Source organism: Corvus hawaiiensis, chromosome 2 (assembly GCF_020740725.1).
Source record: "Corvus hawaiiensis isolate bCorHaw1 chromosome 2, bCorHaw1.pri.cur, whole genome shotgun sequence".
Taxonomy (NCBI): Eukaryota; Metazoa; Chordata; class Aves; order Passeriformes; family Corvidae; genus Corvus; species Corvus hawaiiensis.
In genome coordinates, this window is record NC_063214.1 from 89876607 (window position 1) to 89903211 (window position 26605).

General features: G+C 37.7%; 1 protein-coding gene across 9 annotated transcripts in view; it reads left to right on the forward strand.

The window, feature by feature from the left end:
• OCA2 (OCA2 melanosomal transmembrane protein) overlaps window positions 1-26605 on the forward strand; it is a 190801-nt gene that overhangs the window by 120776 nt on the left and 43420 nt on the right. For 8 of the 9 annotated variants that reach the window (XM_048324885.1, XM_048324919.1, XM_048324895.1 and 5 more), the window contains 4 exons: window positions 1814-1941; window positions 6493-6552; window positions 7110-7214; window positions 15989-16082. In XM_048324885.1, coding sequence (XP_048180842.1) covers window positions 1814-1941; window positions 6493-6552; window positions 7110-7214; window positions 15989-16082 — 387 coding nt within the window. Of the gene's footprint in view, window positions 1-1813; window positions 1942-6492; window positions 6553-7109; window positions 7215-15988; window positions 16083-26605 lie in introns of those variants that run through there. The other variant, XM_048324938.1, reaches the window with a different exon arrangement.

The following is a 26605-nucleotide window of genomic DNA, read 5'->3' on the forward strand; positions in this document are numbered from 1 at the left end:
TTCCAGGACATCAATTGTTGTCAGAGGCACTAAAAGGCAGTAAAGGAAGTGGTCTGTGGAACTGTAAATGGGCTTTGTTTTCACTAGAGTAATGAGAAGTTATTTTAAAAAATTATTTCTGTTTCTCTTCCTCATGGCTCTCTTTTGTGGTCCAGGAAGCTAGAAAAAAAATGAACAGAGAAGCCAGTCTTTGATGTATCCTAGTACTTTGAAAATTCTTCATCATGAATAAAAAATGCCAAGAAACTCCTCTCTCCTCTCCTCTCCTCTCCTCTCCTCTCCTCTCCTCTCCTCTCCTCTCCTCTCCTCTCCTCTCCTCTCCTCTCCTCTCCTCTCCTCTCCTCTCCTCTCCTCTCCTCTCCTCTCCTCTCCTCTCCTCTCCTCTCCTCTCCCCTCTCTGAAATAAGCTCTGTGCAGCCAGAACTGGCAGCTGATGTGTTTGCACTTCCCTCTGCAGAGCTGTACTTGCTGAAGCATGGCAGGATGACACCTCCCTTGCCTGTCTGTATTCTCAGGGAACAATATTATAAGGCCAGGCACTGTTCTCTCATGCAAAGCTGAATGCTTAAAGCTAATGTGTGCTGATAACACTCACAGTGCTAGAAAATGCTGGATCCATCCACTTCTTCAGCAATTCCATAATATTTCATTACCTTTAGTGATTAATTGTTATCTCCATATAGAGATAACAATCAATTCAAGTTGATTCATTATTATTGGAGACAAAAGGGTAAAAATAATACCAAGATATTTTCATAGATTGTTCCAGAAGTAATGAGAAATTTTTTAATGCTTCACTATGTTCTACTTACATACAAAATGCATATGAGAAAAATGTAATGGTGTGACTTAAGTTTTTATAAAATAGCAGTTAAAATTCTGCTACTTAGCTTCAAATCAGCACATACCTACTTTCCTTTGCAGTATTCTAACAGGAATTGCCATCATCTTCATTTATTTAAGGTGGACTTGGGCCCACTATTCTTTAATGAATTCAGAAAACAGCCAAGACAACAGTCAGAAGAAAATTAGGCAGTGCATTTCTATATCCCCTTTCTTTGTGTTCAGAGAAAATTAATTTAATTTTCATAAACAGTTGATTTGCTTTCTTTTATGAGACAGCAAATCAGCTTTGCTATTGAAAAGTCATGGTAGATGGAACTGACAGTTCTCACTTTCCTTTGCTGCTTTGGGAACTCTGAGAGTTTTAAGATAAATAGACCAGAGGGATCAAACAGCTCTAGAAAGAATTTTAACTGTGCAGAGGGAAAGTGAGCCTTGCTCGGACAGGAGACTTGCTATTTGCATTTTCCAGCTGATTGTGCATTTGATTTGTATTTTCTCTCAATTAGTTACCTAAATATGTGTATTAAAACACTTCAGGATGTACAGAGGATCATCTCTGAAGACAGCCTCTTTTACTCTAAGTGTCCCTTCTTTTCTAAGGAGAGTTTCCTTTCCTGATTGTCTTCTAGAGCAGGTAGCCACTGAGTCTTCAAGGTCCAGGGGATGCAGCCAGCCTTTTGGGAGCTGCAGAGTCCTTCACTACTCCTGAATACCTAAAGGTTTCTCTGTGATCTAAACCCATTGATTATTGGGGTAACCCAACTCTGTTGTTTTTTTTTTTTTTTTCTTTTGTTTTAATTTAAAAGCAGAAACCATTAATCCTGTGGTGTCTGTGAACTCTTCCTGTTACAGTCAGGGCAAAAATATGGCAAAAATCTTTGAAAATCACAATACTGTAACTTACATGTTGGTAGCACATAACAAGTCTGTGAAGTGTAAAGTATTGTTCTCTCTTTCTCTCATGCAGGCTGGATTGCCATGTTGGGAGCCCTTTGGCTGCTAGTGCTAGCAGACATCCATGATTTTGAGATGATATTGCACAGAGTTGAGTGGGCAACCCTCCTTTTCTTTGCAGCATTGTTTGTTCTCATGGAGGTAATATTCTCTGATTCTAAAGCCTGAAGAATTGCAAACAATTTCAAATGTGAATTATGTTCATGGAGAGAGGCCTCCTGCTGGTTCAATCCCACTGGAATATTGTTGATCAAGTGTAGTTATGGTAATACAGAGAGGAATTGCAGAGTGTGAAAGTTAGTTGGACCTCTTTCATATTTAAATTTTCATTGTAAACTTGATCTCACTCTCTCCTTATTCTGTGTTTGTTGAATGTATCTCACACAATCATTTTTCTATAATTTAAATTTCAGTTTCTGGGTTTATTGTTGGTCTATATGTGCAGATATTTTATATATATTTATGTGTTTGTTTACAATTACTTATACAAATGATAGGAAAAATAATAGAACAAGATTATACCAGAGTTGAAAAATGCTTCTAGTGCTGTCTGCTATGCTACCAAATGGCCTAAGATACCACACAGAAGTGTGATTCAAAAGGAAAATACACTGAATTTCAGTTTGCAATACTAATTAAAAAGATATTCAGCTCTTGAAATGCCTGGATATCTTGCTGTGTAGTTTCTGTGTTTGTCTGCTTGACAACAGTCCATCCATGTTTGTATCCCCTTTTATTCTCTATTTGATGCTTTTGTATAGCTTGAGAGGATTTATTTTTATGCCAAATATTTGGAATTTTTTTTTTGTGTGGATACTCACATTAACTTTTAAATTTGGCTTCTAGAGTGTTGACTATTCTTCAGTTGTTAATTGTTGGGTTTAAATGATGTAATAATGATGTAGAAACAAGACTGACAATACCCATGTGACCACTGACACTGCCATGGTTAGTGTATTGTCTGAGTGAGGAGCCTGGGAAAAGCCTGTGGTAACAAATTTGCTCATACAGCCTCTTTCCTCCCCTCTCCCCTCCCAATAATTGCAAAGATCCCAGGAATTTGGAAATTGGAATCTATTAAAAAAAATCACCAGCAGTAACAGGGACAACGTTTGAAGCAAATAGAAACAAGAACCAATCCAACTAACTCTAATTAATGCCAAAGTGGAAGTCAAAATCTGGTAACCTCTGAGAAGATGAGTGGAAACTTTGATTATTATTAGGAAGTTTTCTGTAAGTTACTAAGTCTAAAATTCATCAGGAAATATTGATTTATTGTATGCTCATTAGAACAAGCAATTTTCAGTTCTCCATTCTATCAGGTTCTATATAACCTTGCATTTTCTAGACCTTACAGGGAATCAACGCTGTAGCCATGTTTATTTTGTCTACCTCTGCTGTAACGGTTTATTAGTTGTATTCTCTGATGTATTTATTGTTTGAACTTGGATGGACTGGCTGTGATTTGAGTGCTGTGTGACTGCACAATACCACAGTAAAATACACAGGGATTTGCCATTTACTGCCAGACTTTGGATACAACTATTATAATTCACTGAACTTCATTTTTATGGTTTCTCAGGTCACCAGTGAATAGTTTGCTAATGAAAGAATATTTTTCCTGGCTCCCTAGAATAACAGCAGTTTAAAGTCATGAAAGAAACTCTTCCAGATAATCAAGAAAAAAAAGTGAGACATTAAATGAATGAGAAAATGTTCTATGTATGTCATCACTGCTAATTTTAATCTGAATCTATTGGATTAGTAGGTGACAGTCCTTTCAAAGGCATTTTTCTTTCCTTTAAGTTGCCAGTGTCAAGAAGAAACTGGTCAAAACAAAAATATACATTGAAGTATAAGAAATCTTTCCATGGTCTAGGGCATCCAGCAACTGTCAGCTCATATTGCTCACCCTTGGTGAACCTTCGGCTTGGGTAGTCCCCAGTCTGAAGCTGTTTCTACTGCTATAAATGTTCTCTTTCCTATTACAAGGCACATTTAAAAACCTGTGTGGGACTTAGGCTGCAAGTCATTTTGGAAAATGTGATTTGAGTTCCTAAACCACAGGGGAACTTTTGGAGGCTCTGCCTTTGGGGGTTCATCAGTCCAGTCTGGTGCATCTTTCACAGCGAAAAACTTGGAAATCCTTTAGAGCTCTCTTGTTTTCTTTTGTGTCCCCTGAGTAATTAATCTTTACTGCTGTCTTTTTGGTCTTTAGTCACAAGTGGATGTTACATGCTATAAAAATCTTTTTGCTTCTTCTGTCTCTGTAAAATAAGTCCCTATGCCTCTCAGGATTACAGTTCTTTGTTCACTTTTATAGTAGAAATGGACATAATACCTTAAATCCTTCAGGCAGAGTTTATTTACAACAGACATCATGACATACTGTCCACAAGAGGATTAATCAAAATTTTTATGCATAAATTAAATTTTGTTTTTAAATGGCTCGTGATTTTTTTCTGCAGTAAAGCTCTGTTGTGAACTGCCACACAGGAACTAATATGCTTGAAGACACCAATTAGTGCAATAATGCTTACTCCTCTTAGAAGACACAGGAATATCCAGGAGACCCTCTGTGCAGTTTACATGCAGGGGAGGACAGTGGCAGGGTACTAATTGCTGACTTGCAGTTAGGTGCTTGCAGGAGAGTGGCCTGGAGATCATAGAGACATCCTAAAATTGTTTATGTGAGTAGTATTGTCACCATCTCTAACAAGATGGGCTACCTGCAGACTGTCTTGCAGGAGTGATGTGTGTGTCCTGAACATCTCTTTTTCTTGTGTTCCAGAATGAATTTTGAGTGTTACTCAAAAGTAACACGTTCTGTTAGTAGATAATTAATAAGGCAGCAGTATTAATTGAATGTAAATCTGGGCTCTAATTGCTGACAACTAGCTGTTTAAAAGTTTATTTTGAAGTGTGAACACAAAGCAACAATATAAAAACTATTAAGAATATTGCTTTTATTTATATACATTTAAAAAGTCACTGACATAACCTTTGAGTTGATAAAGCAACACGTATAGCTTAGAAAGAAAATGGTAACTTAAAATCACCAACAAGACTTAATTTCTTAGGAAACTTTCTCCTGGGAAGCTAAAGTAATGGGAAAATATTCATTTTTTTAAGTGTAAGGGGTATGTACCTGTATTTAAAAGTTTTGCTGCTTGTTTTCTGCATGCTGTGTCTTTAATTGTGGATAAACCTTTTCTTCTTCAATGTATGATTAAAAAAAAAAATATTTCTGGGCCAAATTTACTATGTAGTGATACCCAAACCACTATCATTCAGCTGATGTCCAATCGAGCTGCAGGTACAGGAATTGCCAGTCTGAATGAAAGCACCTTAGTCACTGACAAGACAGTGTCCTATACCACACCACTCGATGCCTATTAGGATTTTTGTCTGCATCTGTCATGGAATTTGACAGCATGTGAGTTGAATGCTTTTTTTCCCACTGCAGTCTTTGAAGGGCTCTGTCTGACTGCCCGGTGTGAGGGTTATATGGAGCTGTGCTGTGTGAACACTGACTTCTGCAGCTCTGTGAGGGACTGATGTCAGTAAGTGAGGTATTGCAGCTGACTGATTCTTTTACTTGACAGAAAAAAAATGAAAGCAAGCCAACCAGCGTGGTCTAGGCTAAACAAAAAATGATGTGATTTTCTCTCCTGAGAAACTGAGAAGTCATAAAATAGATATACCTTATTAAACCTGAAAATAGTACTTCATTCTTCATGCCCACAAGAAAAGAAAACAAAACCCAAATGAATTAAAGGCTAGCACTCATGGGTTAAAATCACCCTTTTACCTTGAGGGTCAAGGAAATAGGTCACTATCCTTGGGTGTGAAGACTCAGTCAGTATTCTATGTGCCCAAGGAGAGATCAGAGTCAGCACCACTAGGCTGAAGTCTTCCTATGTCTTTTCATCCGTGGTAGCACCACGGAATGCTACCTAAGTGTCCTGTACAAATGAGAATGGTTCTCACAGGGAGGGTAGAGCACTCTGATCTGGGCTATCCTGGGGTCCAGTGCTTACAGGGCTCACCTCCTTAGTTTACATGCCTAACTTGGGCATTGGAGAGCTGGATTTCCTGCCTTTCAGATGCTGCTGCATCTGTGCCAATTCCCATTCACCCAAGATCTCTGTTCTGGTTTTAGCAGATGGATACTGGTTTTGGTAGTTTTTGTTGGAGGTTTTTGGGGTTTTTTTGAATGGGTCTAAGAAAGCCATAAAAAAGAAGCATAATTTGTTTTCCTGTTTCTTCATCTGAGACTGAGCATGAGATGCCTGATTTCATCTGACCTTTGAAACACATGATGCACTTCTATCTATATTGTGAGCTTGGGGAAGTTGATTTAAAGTCAGTTGTGTTCTGGTTTTCAGAAGACATTTATCTACTGAACAATGTCATCTTTAAATTTCAGCCATTCTCTCTGATCCTGTGTCCCATGCTCTTGAGTAATCCTCTGAGGCATTTCATTGCAACCAGCTCACTTCTGCAAATAGTCACCAATTTCTGCTGTGTCTTTTCTTGCCTAAAATTACTTCTGTAGAAGCTACATGAGTTGAATATCAGTATCTTGTAAATGGGAAGAAATGGTTGCATTTTCTTACATCCAGTGAAAAAAAGAAGTAAGTACATCATGCACTTCATTAGTTGATATCGATGTCTTTTTTTTTTTCCCAGGCTTTGGCTCATCTGCACTTAATAGACTATATAGGAGAGCAGACGGCTTTGTTAATAAAGGTATGCTTAAAATATTTATAATTTTTTAATGAATAAGAAAAATCATTTTACTCCAGTAGAACAATAAATAATATTTTTATTTTGAATTTGATGTTAATGATTGCATTCCTGCATCAGCAATAACAAGAAAGCATGTCATACTTTGGCATGGGTGATATTTAATATGTATATATCTGTCCACAGCCAGAATAAACATAGCCATAAATGCAATAGAGAAGCTTTTTCTGTAGTCTAAAAACTCCAAAAATGCAAAGGTGAAAAAAGTATAAGCAGCTAAAGGTCAAAATTCACAGTTGCACAGTGTATTTCTTGTGTGAAAGCTGAGTATTAGAAATATCAATCTGTACTTCCATTTGCTCAAGTTTTCTTGGAAGAAGAACTATAATTGTGTTACTAAATGTTAGGCTACTTTATCTAAGATGCCTTTCCTATCTCAGAGCCTAAAGGAATGATAAATGTCAATAAATTAAAGCTGTAAAGAACATGCAATTATGCCATGGGGGACCCACAGAACAACACTGATCTCAAAGTTATAATTTTCTCTCTTTCAATTCCAGGTGGTTCCTGAGGATCAGCGCTTGGCAGTGGCCATCATTTTAGTGCTCTGGGTGTCTGCTTTGGCCTCCTCTGTGATTGACAACATCCCCTTCACAGCTACAATGGTAAGGTCTGTGCAGCACTGCACATCCTCCTCCAGGTGCTGGCAAGGGAGCTGAGCTTACTGATTACAATTTGCTGGGGTTTTTTGTTTGGTTGGTTTTTTTTTTCCTCTGCTGTGCCGTAGCTTACTTTATCCTCTGAGATTGAATCAGTATTAGAAACTAACTCATACTGTTAAGGTATCTAGCTGGCCATTGCTGCAGGTAGCTGTGGAACTAGAGGCACTGTTTTGGCTGCATTTTTGCACTTTCTCCTCTTATATCCACATAAATACTTGAAAAATAAAATTGTCTTTTCGATGGAAACTGTCACTATCCATCCACTGCTATGAATGTTTTTCCTCCATGTGCTGTTTATGCTAATGCTTTTTTAACACCCGAACCTTTTATTGCTGCCTTACTTATGTAATTAGTTTAAAAAACACCAAATTATGTTAAGCATAACAAATGCTTGTCAGCAGCTGAGCTTCAATATCAGAAAAGTATCAAATTATAACAAATAAGGGCATGCTCAGATAGGTTTATTTAATCAAGTTCTCAGTTTAAATTGTGATCATTCATTCATTGTACCATACTATTTAATTGTTACAGCTCTTTCTCAGCTAAGTATATTTTTTCTTCACCTTTTTTTGCCCATTATTGGATGTTCATGTCCACTGTTAACCTGTGCCAAGGTTTAAGACACTTCTTACAGGGCATATAACAAATTGGGCAGATTTGTAACTACTCTATAAATATATATTAATATGGTATTTTGCTTTGATTACTGTGGTGTTTCCTGTGAAATTATATTGATTTAACCACAACAGACTTCAAACAATAGGCGTGAAAGGAAAGATTGGTTTGGGATGAGTCACCTCCCAGCAAATGTTTGAGGTCTATTAAGCAATAATGCAGAAATCTTTACTTAGAAGATTTTTGCCTCATATCCAGCTAGTCTATAAAAATTGGCTTGGAGCAATACCAAACAACACCTACCTGCATAACAACCAAAGGAGTATGTTTTGGGAAAAGGGACTGAAATGCAAGAATCCTTTTGGATGCCTGAATACCATTTCTTTTGTATCTTTGCAGGTGGCAAATACAGATGGACAGGGAGGGATCCTTGTCAACATTTTAAGCTATTTCAAATTTGTATTTTTCTCGTTCTGGAGCGAACCTGAGAGACTGCTATAATTTTTTCATTTTTTTTATTAGGCAGAGAGAAGAGACAGGAAGAAAAATGCAGGCATATTCTCACCTATGTAAAAGCAGTCATTAGCTGAGGTGTTAAGACATTAATGTGCTATTTGGCAAACTAAAGTTGAGATTCATCTAGTTCAGTGAATAAACTTGCACTTTAGTCTTTGTCATTCTGCATTAGAAAGTCCTTACAGAATGCTCCTAAGTGACTAAGTCCCAAGATCTTTAAACTTCCATTTAAAATTCTTTTTCTTTCTTTGGTACTTTGTTCCTACTGTTAAAACAAGAAGTATTTAGTTTTGGAAGGCTATTTTTCAGTATATGTGCCAAAGTTATGAACTTCTGATGAGGAGTATTAAATATATTGAATCCAAATCTTCTGTAGAATGACTTTTCACTAATCAGGGACTTCTATATATGAGTTTGGTTTGACATTCCCTAGTGATATAGGAATATGGGGCACCTGCTATGAGGTACCCATGAATGATCCTGTCCTTTCCTAGGAAAAAGTTCCAGCTTCACAAATGAGCCTGCACTCATAATAATGGAAGACAGATGTACTGAATCCCTCCAGGTCTCCTTAAGTCTCCTTCAGTGGTGAACCAGTGTCATGACAATGGATCAATCTCTCTTGCGCTTTTCATTAGTCATAGCTTTGATGGACCAGGTACTGGGTAGGGATGTGGAATCCATGAAGTTCCTTCAATTTTTTGAACCCAGAGATACAAAAATCTGGGCAGTTTCATAGCTAACAGCCGTGTTCTCTGACTGAGGGAAGAGTGTTTGGAGGATGACATCACAGACCTCTGCCTATAGAGACTTTGCCACTGACTGATAGGAGTTAAAAGAAACCAGTCTCATGGGGTAATGGCTTGTTTGACTTGTACATGAATTCGTTAAATATTATGCAGAGATGATGAAAGGTCTGGTGGCTGTTCAGAGTCAAGGATGCTAATGGTGCCTTTTCTGCATTAGAAAGCCATGATTTTTGTCCCATATTCCAGGGATGTGGCAGTCTTGCCAGTCCCAGTTTTTCTGGTTGTGAGCCCCCAGCTGACTGTGGAAAAAGCTACTGCAATTGCAAAGGTGTCTGGAAAGTTACACTGTTTTGTTCCTTCACGGGTGGGAAGCTTCAAGAAGACAGGCATCAGTTCATTTATGAGATGTCCCCAACACTGCCTCTGTGCTGCTGGATAAGGTCCTCCACTCGTCCCCTAAAACAATATGCAGTGCATGTCATCCAGACTTGGAACAGGGAGAGGGGATGGGCTGCACAATCAGCATAGTAACTCAGAACTGGAGTGAGAGAGGACAGTCTTCTGTGCGAGGTGACTGCACCCTTGGGCTGAAGGCACTGTAGATGTGAAGCTCCAACTCTTTCAGTTTTCTGTTATGTGTAGTGTTTTGAACCAGGAACTACTTAAGAGATGGAAGAAATACAAAATTCCATTAGAGCCTGAGTTTTGACTTAGGTGCATAGCTGAAGGGACTCAAACCAGAAAAACCTGCAGACAGCTCTGTAACTGTGATGTTGTGTTTCCTTTAAAAAAATCTAGGTGATGTATTGTTGTCCAAAACTTCCTTTCAGTTTCTGTGTTTGTACTAGTGAGATAATCAGATTCATAATGACTTGCTTCGTGTATAGAAAAAAAAAAAAGAAAAAATATTAATGCCTAATTAATGGATCTTGAGACAAAAAGTTTCATTTCATCTGTGTTTGGATAAATTTGACTGCTTCATGTAAAGTTTCATATTTGACAGCATTAAAATTTATGGATGACTTAACAGTCAGTAAACTTTGAGAGGATGTGAAAAATGGAAAGTGAAGATTGATATTTTAGAAAGGGGAATAGAATATCAGTGTATCTGAACCAGCACTACACAGAATTCTAGGAAATAAACTATTTTATGAATTGAAGTAATGAAAACCAATAAGGAAAATGGTTTCCTAGAAAAAATTCTAGGCATTTTCAAGAGATTCTATGTATCCATGTAGGTAAATTAGGATTCTTCCTTACTCTAAAACACAACACATTATCTGCAGTCTGAAGAACAAAACATAAATATTTTCAGTTATTTTAAGATGGGCATATTTTAAAGTGCAAAATATTCATGTCTTTAAACAGAGTGAACGTATCGATGATTTTCAGCAGCCTTCAGCAACATGGAGAAGACTTCTCTCTTACTAAAAAATTCTGAAACTACAAAAATCAGATCAGTGTTTTATTTGAAGTGCCTTCCCTGAAAATACCTTTTCAGTGCAACACTGTTGTTGGTCAAATTCTTCTCTGCTCTAGACAAGGGTAAAATCTGGTGTAACCCACAATCAAAAATGTCAGTACCATATGGAATTCATGTACTGAAGTTGCTAAACTGAAAACTCCGTGAAGAGGGCAGAACACAGCATGTATGTTTTGCTACAGAGGATGCTGTACAAAGAGAATTCCCTACAAGAAACAGTGCAATGGGTTTCTGCATGCACTTAGCTCATCATAGGTTGAGTACTTTTATTGTTTCTGTCTTGCCAAAATTCTGTTTTTGTTACATTAAAATAGAGCATTGGAAATGCATGAAGACAAAACAGTTTTCAAAATATCTTCTAATTGCTTATTTCAAATAATTTGTCCTGTATGCAAAGAAAATGAACTGCCCCAAAATGAGATGAGGGGGTTGAAAATTGCCCAATGAACTGTAATCCCAGGACTTTTCCCTTCCCTTTAAATTCAAAAGTGAAGATCCAGCTCCCTAATTAAATAGATGTCTGCATGAGTGAGTGTTTACTGCATTTCTTTACATAAACATGCCTGGAAACTGTGATAGCTATCTGCATGTGACAGGAAAATAAATAATTTCTTGTCACCAAGTAAAGAATGTACTGTAAAAAAGTATTGTAGAATTATAGCATGACTATTTCACTTGGAAGAGACCTACAAATATCATCCAATACAACTGCCTGAGCAAATCAGGACTGACCAAAAATTAAAGCCTGTTATTAAGGGCTTTGTCCAAAGGACTCTTAAACCCCGGCACGGACCACCTCTCTAGGAATGTTTTTGACCACCCTCTCAGTAAAGAAATGCTTCCTAATGTCCAGTCTGAATGTGCTATGATACAGCTCTGAGCCATTGCCCTGTATTCTGTCACTGGATCTCAGGAGAAGAGCTCAGCACATCCATTTCTAATTCCCCTCCTCAGAAAGCTGTAAATGAAATCACCCCCTCAGCCTTCTCCAAACTGGACCAGCTCGAAGTCCTCAGCTGCTCCTCATAGGACATGCCTTCCAGCCCTGTCACCAGCTTTGTTGCCCTCCTCTGGACATGCTCAAGGACTTTCATATAGTTCCTCAAGAGAGTCAACAGCACCTCCCAGTTTAGTATCACCAGAAAACTTGCTAATGGTGCATTCAACTCCTGTTTTGAGATTGTTGATAAATACTTTGAACAGACCTGGCCCTAGAACCCTGAGGAACATTACTGGTGCCTGGTCACCAGTCACCTGTGACCCCATTCACTGCAACACTTTAGGCTCTGCCCTTCAGCCAGTTTTTTACCCAGTGCACTGTGAACCTGCTCATCCCACAGATGGACCGCTTGTCCGTGCTGTGAGCAACAGTATCCAAATCCTTACTAGAATCCAGAAAAACTACATTCACTACCTTGTCTTCATCCACGAGGAGGGTGACTTTATTATAGAAGGAAATCAAATTGGTTAAACAGGACTTTCCCACTGTGAACACCTGTTGGCTGTGCCTGATGATTATATTGCTCTTTAAATGCCTTTCAATAGTACCCAGTATGATTTTTCCTATGTTTTTTCCAGGATCTGAGGTTACACTAACAGGTCTGTGATTCTCTGGGTCGTTCTTCATGCTCTTTCTGGAATAACATTGACAAGCTGCCAGCCAGCAAGGACCTTCCCAGGTCCCCAAGACCCTTTGTAGATGATTGAGAAGGGTTCTGCCATAACATAAGGTTTCTTCAGTACTCTGGGATGAATCCCATCATGTTCCCTGCACTTGTGAACATTCAGCTGATACAGCTGGTCCTTTTACAGTTTCAGTGTCCCGAATTTTGAGTTTGAAAAATACTTTGTGGGAAACTCTGTGAACTTGGACTGTATGTAAAATGCTGTGTTGCCAGCGGCAAATCTAATCTGTGTTGCCAGCTGCAAATCTAATATATACAGATACACCTGGGAGTTGCTTAAAAAACACCCAGATAATGTTCTATCATGAAAATTTCATAAACCAGAAGCTTGGCTCTTATATTTCTCACATTTTAGTTTTTGAATGGCAAGGGATTTTTCATGTTGCATATCCAGCTTTCTTTGCCTGCAGAATAAATGTATTGATGCTCTACTGATGCTCTATGTATCACTCTATTAAACCTCTGATATTTCTCTTCCTTTTTCAACAGCTGAACTCTCAATGACATCCTTTGACAGGCAGACACTAATTTTTAAGGCCTGGACTTTCCTAATATTGTCATTTAAATAGTCATGAATTTCACCTTAGAATTTTAGGTCACATGATGTTATTACCAGTATGCTCTTTAGTTTAATTGACATGTTTTATCAGCTATACATGCTGAATCCATCTGTTTATATTTTTCTTTTATTACCAGAAGTAAAATGACAGCCAGAGTAAATCCCTCTTTTACCTGAGTTTAAATACTATTTCCTCAATATAGAGCAACAAACAATTTCTGTGAACCATTTGGCTGACAAAATGACTTAGTCTCTGACAGGTCTTAGTTAGAAAGTAAATAATTTTTGGCCCACAGTTTATTGCCTCTAAAACTATCAGACACTTTTCTCTTGCAGTGCTGAATGTTTCATATGTATCTCATGTTCTTGATGCCAGCTTTATTTTTGAATTTTCCTTGCCTTCTGCCCTTCCAGAGTTTTCTATGATGTCCTGAATTTCACTGCTTGATAAAAGTGTAAGACTAGGCTGTAGCTATCTGCAGAGACAGAGCAATCATCAACAGTTTTGGAAGTGACAAATAGTTTGTTTTCTATTAATGCATATTCTCTGCAGTTTTCACAGAAGATATCTTTGCCACAGGCAGTTCTTAGCACAGTGTGTGTTGTGAAGTAGAGCAGCAATGAATCCCTAAAATAACAGTGTGAATTGATGTTTCATTGACATTTTGCACAAATAGACAAACTGGACAGTATCATAGGAGCGTGGAATGCTTTAGGTTGGAAGACCTTAAAGATCATCCAGTTCCAACCCTCCTGCCATGGGAAGGGACACCTTCCACTAGACCAAGTTTTTCAAAGCCCTATCTAACCTGGTCTTGAACACTTTGTCCATGTTGATGACAAAAGTGTTAAATGGCACCAGTCCCAATATCAATCCCTGAGGAATGACACTTGTCAATGGGCTCCACTTGGACATTGAGCCATTGACCACAACTCTTTAAGTATGACCATCCAGTCAATTCCTTATCCACCAAGTGGTCTGTCCATCAGATCCATGCCTCTCTGACTTGGGAGAAAGCCATCAAATTTGCCAGGTATCATTTGTACTTAGTGAAGCCATGTTGGATGTCATCAGTCACTTCCTTCTTTTCCATTTGCCTTAGCATACTTTCCAGGAAGATCTGCTCTATGACCTTGCCAGGTACTGAGATGAGACCGGTTGACCTGTAGTTTTCCAGGTCTTTCTTTTTCCCTTCTTAAAAATGAGGGTTATGTTTTCCCTTTTCCAGTCACTGGGAACTTCACTACACTGCCATGACTTCTCAAATATGATGCATTGTGGCTTAGTCACTTCCTCAGCTGGTTCCCTCAGGACCTGCAGATATACCTCATGAGGCCCCATGGATGTGGGCACCTTCTCTTTCCTTAAATGGTCTCAAACCTAATCTTTTCCTACAGCAGGTGATTCTTCATTCCCTCAGTCCCTACCTTTGCCTTCTGTGACTTGAGCAGTGTGGCTGGAATGCTTGCTGGTGAAGACTAAGACAGAAAAGTTATTGAGTACCTCAGCCATTTCCACATATCCTGGATAACCAGGTCTCCTATCTCCTTCTGGAAAGGACCCACATTTTCCCTAGTCTTCCTTTTATCACTAAGATACCTACAGCAGCTTTTCTTGTTGCTCTTGATGTCCCTGGCCAGACTTAATTCTGTCACGGCTTTATCTTTCCTAACCTGATCGCTGGGTGCTTGTACAATCCCTCTGTATTACTCCCAGGACACCTGTCCTTGTAAGCTTCTTTTTTCTGTGTTTGAGTTTCTCCAGGAGATCCTTTTTCATCCATGTAAGGCTCCTGGCATTTTTGCGTGATTTCTTCTTTGTCAGGATGTGCTTCTGAGCTTGGAGGAGGTGATCCTTGAATATTAACCAGCATTTTTGGGCCGCTCTTTACCTGCTGAATTCTATTGCACTGCACAGCTATAGGACCTGGTAACTTGCTTAAGCTACTCTGGCACAATGAGGGTGTGTGTGATTACTTGTACAAGTGTTATCTTTGGAAAGCAGAAATAGCTGAGAGGGTTTCACTCTCTGTGTGTCTGCTGCCATCCCAGGAGGAGACGCTCGCTGATAGAGCAGTACCAGTGCCCCTCCTCTGGTCTCCTCTCTGTATATCTAGTGCACTGGTGGGGTGTGGGGCATTGTTTGCTCTGCACTCAGAGCTGTCTGGCAACAGCGTTAGGACTGACCTCAACAACAAGACACTAAATTGTTTGTAAATAAATATAACTTAATTTTGGATTGCATACCATGTTCTAGCTGTGACAGTTTGAGAGAAATAAAGTTTGTGATGAGAAATGGAATCTTTCTTTACTATTTCATGCAAAACCAGACAAGATGTTGGGCATGCTGAGCCTTCTTTAGGCCTTAAAATAGAAAAAGACATCTTCAGGCAATGTAAAATTCAAGAATAATTGTTTAGAAATTAGCTCATCTAGGCTAATCAATAAGAGGATTTAAGAGGGATGAGTAGCACCACTGGTGGGAGGAATGAGGAGAGTTGTAGTTCTTCATAAAGCCTATATATTGCTCCATACCAAAAGAACACACGCAGTCAATAAAGGTGAGCATCACTCAGCCATCAAAGTTAAAGCATTTTTCAGGAAGCAGAAGAGATCATACCCCGTGAGGGTGAACTGTGAAATACATTAAAATGACAAATTGGAGAATTAAATGTCATAACTATTCACTACTGAAACTCCTAGACTCTGAGAAAGCACTAATTTTCAGACATATCACAGTTATTTTCTTAAAGCTCTTCCTGCTTCATGTCTTACTGTTCCACATTTGCTTATTCTTTCTCTTTCCCTTTCAGTCCCATAAACCTCTGTACACATTGAACACAGGATAATACTATTGTCACCTCTCCCCTTCCCAATAACTTTCTCTCTACAGGTACCGATTACACCATTCTTTCAAACCAAGTGGTTACAATATTATGTTGATCTCAAACCATTTTTGTGAACTAAGGTGAAGTTGTTTATCTTTGAAGAATGTTACTGGCTGAGAACTGGTGCTAGATCTGGCTAGAAGGCCTGCCTGCTGTATTTTTGGGCTCTATACCAATTGTCTAATGAAGTCTATTATGCCTTTCTCTCTTCTTCAACCACAGATTCCTGTGCTTCTCAATCTGAGTAAAGATCCAGATGTTAACTTGCCTATGAAACCATTAATATTCTCATTGGCCATGGGTGCATGCCTTGGAGGTAAGAGTTTATGTGAGAAAGCTGACATAAGGTAACAGCTATGCAATTATGGGATGTATAAACTGGCACAATAGGTTCAATCTTTTTACTATGCAAGGCATATGGAGGGCCTGATTCAGCTCCTTTAACTTCAAAGCACTCCTGGATGAGGATCCCAGTCAGTTGCTGCTGCTACAATAGGATTTTTGCAGTCTGTGTTTGAAGTCTGTATCTGCATAATCTACAGACATACAAAGAAACAGTCCAGATGGTGCTTATAGGGTTCTGATCTTTTGTGAGGGAAAAGACAAAGATACATTTGGCTTTCAGAACAGAAAGCCATCATTGCTCATTGAAAAGATGCAGAAAATGTATAATAGCTGAGATCTGAATGCTTGATTCAAAATCTGCTGAAGTCACTGGAAAGTTTTCTGGCTGATTTACAGAAATAATTTGAGTATCCATTTGCTGACCTATTTATCACTCCTTATTGTAAGGAAACTACTTTTGAAGTCCTTGGGAAATGTACTTTTAATAATGAAGCTAACAGGCATTCTTCTAGTGCCCATCTTGATATTAACTGGGATTTTGTGTATTGTCAGTACATCACCACAAAACAAGGAGATGTTTTCATGACTGTTTTTATTTTTTTTTTTTAACTGAAAAGATAGCATATATGTACTGTAGGCCCTGGATTTTCTCTCTATTTTTTATAAAAATAAGAGAGAATAACAGTCCAGTAGTTTTCAAATTAATACTTAAAAGGATTTTTTTACATTTTGGAAATGGCTTGTGAAGATTTTACAGTATGATGTTTCCAAATAGCAAGTCCACTAAGTGCCATTAAAATGTGTAAGTTTTCAATGAGAAGTGAAGTTAGTACTATCTTTTTACTAAGAATTTTCATGCTAATTACGTTGTATTGGCTGTGTTTTGATCCCTAAATATTTAGGTAGTTAAGTTATATAAAGTTAAAATTAATAACATGATGTTCCACCATAGATCCACCCCTTCTTCCCCTCCATGCCCCTCCAAACAGTTCGTGTGATTCCACAGGGATAACTAAAACCAGTTTTGTGTGCAATACAAGTTTGGGTTTGTCTATTCAGCTAAGTGATTGCTAGTATAAGTGACCTTAATACCTAACAATGATTATAGTGATGTAATTTACAGATTGAATTTTAAGTGCATGTTGCAAAGGCAGGACAATTTGTATCAGACACCAGTTATTCATTTGAGAAATATCTCTTTGTGCTCATCATTATTCATCATTATATTGTGACTTGAATCTGTTCCTCTTTAAAACCAGTGATTGGAATAATCACCATATCTTTATATGGATGTTTGCCATAAAAATATTGTCTTCTTCACATTTTGATAGGACTCAAAGTTCTTAGAGGTCTTTTTCAACTTAAATGACACTATGATTCTGTGAATTTGTTGATCACTGAACATACTCTCATTTCATTAAATTTTCAGATTAAAAAAAAAGCATAAGGAATATAAAATTAGTCAGATTATGCTGATGTATTCTAAGTGGGAGGGGCTTTACCAGCCTTGGAACCTTTACCAGTCTCAGCTGATTTTCCTAAACTATCAGTTATCATCTTAACCCAAATTCCTTTGATTTGATTTGTTGAAGGGCTGCCTGGATTTCGAGAGACTTCTGTGTATATGCAGTATGAGACAAAAGTAAAAATGTAAGCAGTAACATGAGAATGATTTTAATTAAAGAGATTAGAGATCCACAGGAGGTGCCGAGGTGTTCAGATATGCTCCATACAAATATTTGGATAAAAGGTTAGATCATTATTAGCAAAAGCTTAAATTCTCCCCACTGTTCTCTATTAGGATAAAGCTGAGCATATGCTGAGTTATACTGGCAAATGTGTTCTAAGGAGTGTTAGCCTGAAATTTAATATGCCTCTGATCTTTCATTGTCCAAAAGCTAATGGACAGGAGCTTATTGTTGTAGAATGAGTGTGTAAAAGCTTTAGCTTTAAAAGATGCAGCCTTGAAAATTGGGGCAAAAGGGGCTTTTCTTTCTTAAAAAAGGAAGTGTTGATGTTCCTTAAACATTATTTCCAAAAGAGAATTGTCATTATCTCTGAAGTGTGTGAAGGAATCCTCAAGGTAGGCCAACGCAATTGTGGAAGGAGTAGATGACAATGATACCATTACTGCCTGGTGCTTAGGGCAAAAGATTGGATCTTATCACTGCTTTTGCAACCAAGGGAACTTGGCAAACAAGACATTTTGAAGAAGAATCTTATGAAATAATATATTACAACTACATATTTTGGGGTTAGCTGTTTACTACAGAAGCTTCATTTCGGGTAATTTAATAACATTTCTGGAGTTCAGGGTAAACACTGGTAATGTGTCTGTAAAGGGAGCGCCACTTTTGTGCCTGTCTTGGAAAATACCATTCATTTTCTCCTAAACAATTTCCAGTGGTTGCAGTTACTTTTTTTTCTATTGCCACAAAGTGCACAGGCAGCTAGTTTGGAAGAATGATAGGATGAGAAAAGGCAGTAATTTTCCTTCATTGCTTTAGCTGTTGTCCTGGAAATGAAAGAAGGATGGAGTCAGTCTCAAATAAGATGAAAAGTCCTTTGACAGTATAACTGCCACATTGTTGTCACTGTCTCCCAAAAGAGAGCTGCTGCTGCTAAATTTCTGTCTTTCATGGCCTTGTGCTCAGACAAAAGGAGTACAGAAATACTGCACAGATGCTCCTTGTTCTGTGAAATGTGTCTCTGAAGGTGAGAAGGGATGAAAAACCCTGTCTCTTAACCAAGAAACCCAAGGACAATGATGACCATGACCAGTTCCTGGTGAAAGTGTCACAATTTTGAAGTCTTTGGATATTTCTCAGAGTTAGCCTGTTCTTTTTGGCAGAAATTTTCTTGTTCAGGTCAGGTCAATCTACACAGTTAAGAAATAAACATGATAATTTTCCAGGGGATCTGGTTCTGGAAATTTAGATCTACATTTTTCCCAGCTATCTTTAAGAACTTAAGTTGTAAGTTAGGAGTCTGGCTGCCCCAGCCTCCATGTTTGGTGATGGAGATACTGGAATGTCCAAAGTGTTTATTCATCCACTGACATTGCCAGATGATCTCTGCAGAGCCCCTCATGTGACTGAGAGGGGTTCCCAAAGACAGGTCATATGAATTCAGGCTTTTGGGACTTTTGAGTAGTCAAAGCTTCTGGATGCTGAACCACCCTATTAATTCACATCTGTCTGGGCATTAGTGGTCAGGCTGAGTAAGTATCTGGAAAAATTGTGTTGCTCATGGAGTTTTTTTTATGTGATCTGCCAGTATTTCAATTACATGTTAACAATGAACATGTAACAATTAACATGAAGGCAAAGAAAACAGGAAATACAAAAGGTACTAAAGGAAGTAAAGAAAGAGGAAACTTCTGAGGCATTCTGATGAATCTGTATCTGTATTATTTTTGCATGAGAGGGCATTGACTAAAGCTTCATTCATTAATGTTTTGTATTCTAGTACTTGATGGAATTATAACACTTTGGAGACTGAGTTTTATGTAGACCTTCCGATAGTGTCTGGGGAATGCTGCCCTGAAATTCTGGAGAACAAATGAAGGTTGCTAGCTACAGCCATTTCAGAACAAGAGGAACTTTAATTGCACTTTTTATATTGTCTCATGACTTTTAAAAGGCCATAAAATAAGGATTCAACTTAAATTGAGTAAGCGTACAGTCAGAAATTCACCTATTAAGATTGTTCAATTGTGTAGAACTGGGCTATTTACTGAGCTGAAGATGTTATAGATAAGATATTATTTGAAGGGTTTTTCCACATTTGACATTTAAAGAACTGGCATTTATTTGCAATTTTATCTCTCTCTTTTTTTTTTTTCATGATTTATAAACAGTATGCTTTTGAAAAAAGAAAGAAAAATATCAAATTAGTTTTTGAAAGTTCCTACCTTCTGAGATCTCAGTTGCTAACATAGCAAAGTGCAAAACCTCTGCTGCAGTGACTTTTAATATGGTCCAGAGGGGATATTTTTACAATGTATAGTTTTGCACTATTTTTCCTCTCTGTATGTTTTCCTGAAGGACAGCACCTGAAAGTCATTGCTGTTACAATTCTGCAGAAATAGGCAGTTTCTAGGATGCATTCAGTTGTGCTATTCTGGCCACACAACTCAGTTGTAGGCTCTACGTCAAGACAGGAGGTAGGAAGAGAAGATTGCTGGCACTTTTCTTCTAACCTTACAGGGTCAAAACCCAGGTGTGAATATAATTCATTATCCACTGGACATTGTGCTAATTACTGCTATTACAGCTATCCCACAGTGTAGCTAAACAGTGGGATTTCTCTCAATAGCCCAGTACTGTAGCTATTCCGCCTCTCAGCAGCCCTCCTTAGGTCTCTGGTGAAGATGGGGCCTTGCACAGTGGAGTAGCACTGATTTATTATTCCTGTTGATTCTGCTGAATAAAATCCTATACTAGTTTTAAAGCTTCAGACACACTGAAGGTATAAAGCTAAAAATACTGTTTATATTCATAAAGAAACCCTCCTTCTCTGCAATATGAAGAAAAGTATATCCTTCAGAAAGCATAAATCATATTAAATATATGATAGTTAACATTATGAAAAACTCTAGATACTTTATGGTTCTTTAATGGTTACAGTAGATCAAATTTGTATAACGCTTTTCAATTTGAAAGATTAAAAAAGTCTACCAAAAATTGAATGCATGATGTAAAAATATAGCTGTTATTTAAGAAGAGCACTATTCAACTTTGGTTTTGAACTTTATTGTTGTATAAAATGTGTAATTGAAATGGTAGGAAAATTTTTTGGAGACAATATACCTACCTGAGCTTGATTTTAAGCAGGACACGAATACTGGAAGTTCCTATTGGTACTAAAAGAGTCTTTTAATGACAAGAAATCCGGCGGCTCAGTTCTATGTTTTATGGGCAAGACAGTCCAGACTCAGAAAAATATTTTTTTATTGTTATAAAGCTCAATCCAAATCAAAGGGTGGTACTGTAGGGAATGAGAGCAGTCTTTCAAAAGATAAAGGATGTTGCTGCTCTTGACTTTGAAAGGCAGGAAAATCAAACAGGGAAATTTAGGAAATATATCACAGGTTTTCTTTAAAGACCGCAGGGCAGTCTTTAGCAGCATTATACCTTTAAATTTATACATCTAGAAGCATGTTTCTTATATGTCTTCCACTAATATCTAATTTACTTTCTGAGTGTACTTTGCATTGTTTCTATGATATTTGCAGTGGTGGAAATTAATTAACATTAGCTGCTGCCGATTAAATGGTACTACTCCTTTCTTGTTTTAAGGAAGAGCTCATTCAGATGTTACCTGAAAGATTTTGGGTTTTGTTGTAGCGTGAAAAACACTGGATATAAACATGAGGACCCTTTTCCCACAGCTGATACTTGAGAGCCCAAACTGTCCTCTTGCTGTTGCCTGTGTGACATCCAGATCTGTAACCTCCTATAAAAATCCAGTTGCTGTTTTCCTTAGCTCTTTCATGACATTCAAGCTCTGGGTTATCTTCATGCTTTTTCAGTGTGACATTCTTAAAGCCCAGTAGAGCTGAAAAGTCCTTGGTGTGAGATCCAGGCTTTTTTCCAGACTCCCTGCAACTAAAGTATATTCTCTAATCTTTAGATTGCCAAAGAGTATCCTCTGTGGTATGGAAGACATATAGAAGAAAGTTTTGAGCCTAAAATGTAAAACCAGCCAAAACTGAGTGTGTCCATTTGACAGACATATCTTTGTCTGGATGAAGACAATGTCAGAGAGCAATTTGGTTTTAGGATACTGAGTTAATAGGGAAAATAACCCCCCTATTGAAGCCAGTATATTTTTTTCAGCAAGGACATTTTTCTAAGCTTGGAAAGTGTTACCTTGGCAGATATGCATATATAGATGTATGTATGTCATTAAGGGTGAAATATGAAGTGTATGGGGTAAAAGATGCTGTTTCAGCTGCACTGGTGAGGATTTATAGTTCGGTTGGTAAGTCTTAGATTTTAGAATGGAAATAAGACAGCTATGTGTAATATGTAATATTGATTTAGAAAATAAATTTATACCAAACACCAAAATCACTTGATTATAATGCTAGCATTACTGATAACTTTGAAATGCTTCTATTAATGGTTTTCAATCTGTGTAAAATAACTGCAAGCTATAAAGTTCTGCAAATTAGATATAGGATAATGATCACACATGGCATTGGGGCTCCTACAAAGTATATGTGGAGATATGTTTAATTTTCTTTACTTGCTTCATGCATTTCTTTGTCATAAATGACAGAAAGTTCTTTCCAGAAGCCTTAGCCACTTCTGTTTTCAGAAATACATGGAATATACAAGACTGTGTTGTATCAGTGAGTTGCTGCAATATGAGAATACAGACTCTGAATAGCTGTCAGCAGAAGAAGTATATTCCGTTCAAATGTAGCATTTGGACTATCAGACAGAACAAGGCAGAGAAGCTACAGCAAGATTCAAAACACTTAAGTGCAGAATATAATACTGGATTATCTACTTTTCTTCCTCTGCAGACACTTTCCAAGCAATACTCCCTCTTCTGCACCTTGAGGAGGAAAAAAATCTTGGTTTGCAATATTAATGTTGATTTCTATTGACAAATCAGACACTCTGTATGGCACTAAGGAAAGTTATAATCATACTCTAGATATTATTTATATAGATATTAATATATAAAAATAGATATAAAATATAAATATATATAGATATTAATTTATATAGATAATAATCAATCAATTTAGCACAGCTTCAAAGTATATTATGATAAAGTTGAATAATGTCCTCTTACGCCAGGTTTCTGCATATGAAAGAGTTTTTCAATATTTGGTCCCCCTTAACATCACGTGGCAAAGCTGTGAAATTGAGTTGACATAGTTTTAGTCTTTGAATCTAAAAATCAGAGATGAAATATGCGCAGCATTAAAAGCATTAAATGAAACCTACTTGAATATGTGTCTTAGGGCATAGGGGAATGGTGTGTCAGACTGCTGGCACTATCCATCATTATAATAGTTTATTTTACACTTGCACTGGGTAGGTTGACTTCGAGGAGGCTTTAGTGGTCACTTCAGGTTTTATGTGTTTTTTACAGATGTCTGGATTTCATAGAAGTTTATGGGTTTCTTTAGGTCATTAAAGTAACAAGTGCAGGATGTTCAGCAACTCACCTTATTTATTTCACACTTCTGGTAGAAAAATGGCAAATTTAAATTTTACCTTTTCTTCTCATAGCAAAAAGGAAACAACGAGCATTGACAATGCTTATACAACTATCCTGCTGGTGGTGTTGTAGTGGTGAGAAAAAGTGGTAAATTTCACCTGATTAAAAGCATTGGTTTGAATGCAGTTCAATGAACATTTTTGATAAGTGAACTCAAAACTTTCATTTATGTTCTTTCATTTTTTCCCCTATAATGTCCATATTTATGCATTTATGTAGAAACATACCATTCAAAATGTTTCCAAATCAGTAAAATAAATAATTTTGGTATCATAAGAGTACATTTTATCACAAATATCAGAATTAAATGAGTTCATGCATGCCTGTGACTTGATGTTCTTTTTAGGGACTGCTAATGGTTCAATTGGCCTTGATTCTCTTCTTCATTGACTGCAAAGTTTGATTATCTGGATTATTAATTTTTACACACAAAAAAATATTAAGATATTCAAGTCTTGCCCATTACTAAAAGATATTCAAGACTTGTGGACATTTAACAGATGAATATAAATGTGTTTATTTTTTTAATGAGGCAGATCTGTATCACTTCTTTGTGAAACTGAAAATTTATGAAAGCTATGAAGGCTGTCATCTATAAGGCTAATCAAAACCAGAACTGGTCAGTGTTCACTTTGGCAGACAGATTTGTTACATTTGCTCTGCTTGTGCTTTAAGTAGAAAAATGGAATATGCTATGGAAAGGAAGCCAGACACATCAGTCTACCTTTATTTAACAAGGTAAATTATATGGGAGACTGCAAAGGATTTTCTTTTAAAAATGGATTGGAAGCAAGAAGCTGGCTTCCTTCAGTAAGTTTTGCTTTTATACTGTAATGGAATGGTTCATTACAGCAAAAAGCAGGGCTGACAATCCTCACCCTAAAATTATCCATGACTCTGCAGAAAAGTCCTTGTTTCAGAAAGAGAATCCTTGTCTGGACAAAGCAGAACAGCTGTCCTGTGTAAAACCAGGCCTGTTGCAGATGCTTGTTAAAGGCTAGGGGAAAGCTGCTCTCAGGGCTTGTGGTGGCATGAAAATAGGGTAGTCATTTTACTTCTGCATTAGCTGACCAGAGATACAGGAGAGAGAAAATGCAGAAGGCCTCTTGGTTAAGCACAGGTATAGCTTGTTCTCCACTGTCAGAGCATGTGGAAGGGAAATGGTCTGTAATTCTCACAGCAAAACAAACTTTTCTGTTAGCCATCCACTTGGTTGTTAGCAAGGTATTATCTCCTTTATATTCGAAGAAGTTACTGTTCATGAAGTCTGCTCATGCTAGGCCAAACAGCTTTATTAGTGATAATCCCTTTGCTTTGATTTCTCAATGCTTTGAGTAATAAACACTAATCCTGCCAGGCACTTTGAGGTGATTCTCCAAGCAAACATATTAACACAGCAAACACAAGGATTAGGCTTGCTCTTGAGGGGGCAATACCAAAGGGACTCCTGGGAACTAACAGCATCTAGTTATAATAGATATAATAGATAGAACAATGTGCTGCTGACAAGTAAAAATCAACAGCTGAGAATGAGTCTTGAAATGATGCACGTTACTGATTCAAACTCTCTCTCTTTTCTTGCTATGATTCTTATCTGATTTCCCAGCCCCTTCTTTCAGTAAGACTAATCGGTTCTCCCAGCATTGATTTTCAGTGCATTTCAGGTTACAGTGCCTTGGGCAAACTGTGTTTACTGAGGAAGAGGCTGTCTGGGCCCACGAGAGGTGCACTGTGTGTGGTGTGCAGGATCTGGGCTCAGATTTGGCAGTCTCTGAAGGGGTGATGCAGCGAAGGGCAATAGCTGAACACTGAGTTGCGAAGAAGTAGCTACAAACGGAAGCAAAAGGCTGGAAGAAGCAGGGTTGGTGGGTAGTGCAGGTATCAAATCAGGCTTACCAAACCTTGTCAACATCTTCCTGCTTGTAGCTCTAAGTTAGCTGGGGATGAAAAGGCACATTTTAATGTGTGGGGCTTGAATATTTCGTTATATATCTATCCTTAACTAAAACTCTTAAATACACTTGGAGCTGATTTCACATTTCCTAAAGATATTCAAAGTTATTTGCCTTGAGAAATATCAGAAAGAAACTTTTATATCACCTTTTCTAGACAGAAACAGTAGAAGACCTTCTACTCTGTTTCTGAAATGATTGTGCAAAGCTAGGGCAGCTCCATGGAAAAATGATTATGATCTGTGAGGATTCCTCTGTTGTTTTCTTCTATGTAGCACAGGCAACTAATTAGAATTATTTCTTTCATTGACAAAAAGGTCTCTCTTGAGTTCATGCTTATGAACTACTAAGCATAGCTAATATTGACAACAGTGCATGTAGTCTGTCAAGAATAAGAGGAAAAACAGATATTCAGAATAAAATGTCATAGATATCACACTACTGACATTAGAAATATAACATTTACTTCATTGTAGTGAATCCAGTTTCTCAGTAACCATCTACCTTGTGATAAAGGGTGAGTAGGAGTCATCAACAAAGTTACAATAGGAGTCATCAAAACAGATTGGTTTTTGCAATGTTGTTGTTTGATACAGTTGGCCCATCTATTATTTTGTTCTGAGCATACAAACAAGTGAGCAGGAGTCTTTCTAATCTAGATTGTTTTTAAGATTGCAGATGATGTGAAGATGAAGTCAAGATTGGGTGAAGCCCTAAAAAATGCTTATTCGTAATTTGCACCCATCAGAATGAATTCAATGTATAGGTTTTTGTGTACATTAACCTAGTCTCAAGTTTTCCAAGATTCGGAGGATCAGTGTTGCTGTCTCATTAGTGAGTTAAACCTGTGCTGTGTAGACAGATGCTGCTGGGAGGTGAAACAAAAGTTTGCCTCTGTTAATTTGAGTGCAGTTCTTTGAAGCCTGCTGAGCCAGTGCCTAATTAAACTGCACACACGCTCCAAACAAATGAAAGAGAAATTCTGCTCCTCGCAGATAACATTTAAGGTGATGATTTCTTCTCAAGTGAAATCTACTTGGGGAAATCAATTCACTGCTGAAGCAGAAACTCCATAATACTTCATTATGTGAAGGCATTACTATAGCCCATACAGTATAGGAGAACTCGTGCTGTTTGGAGATCTCGACTGTATCTAGTCAGAGCCATGGGACAAGTGCAGTTTCAGTCTCATTTCTTTAATTTGATGCCAGAGCTACATATTCCTTGTCTGCAGTAACATTATTCTGAGAGTGATGACTGGTTGTGCTACACACAGAGCAGAAATCTCTTATGAAATGTT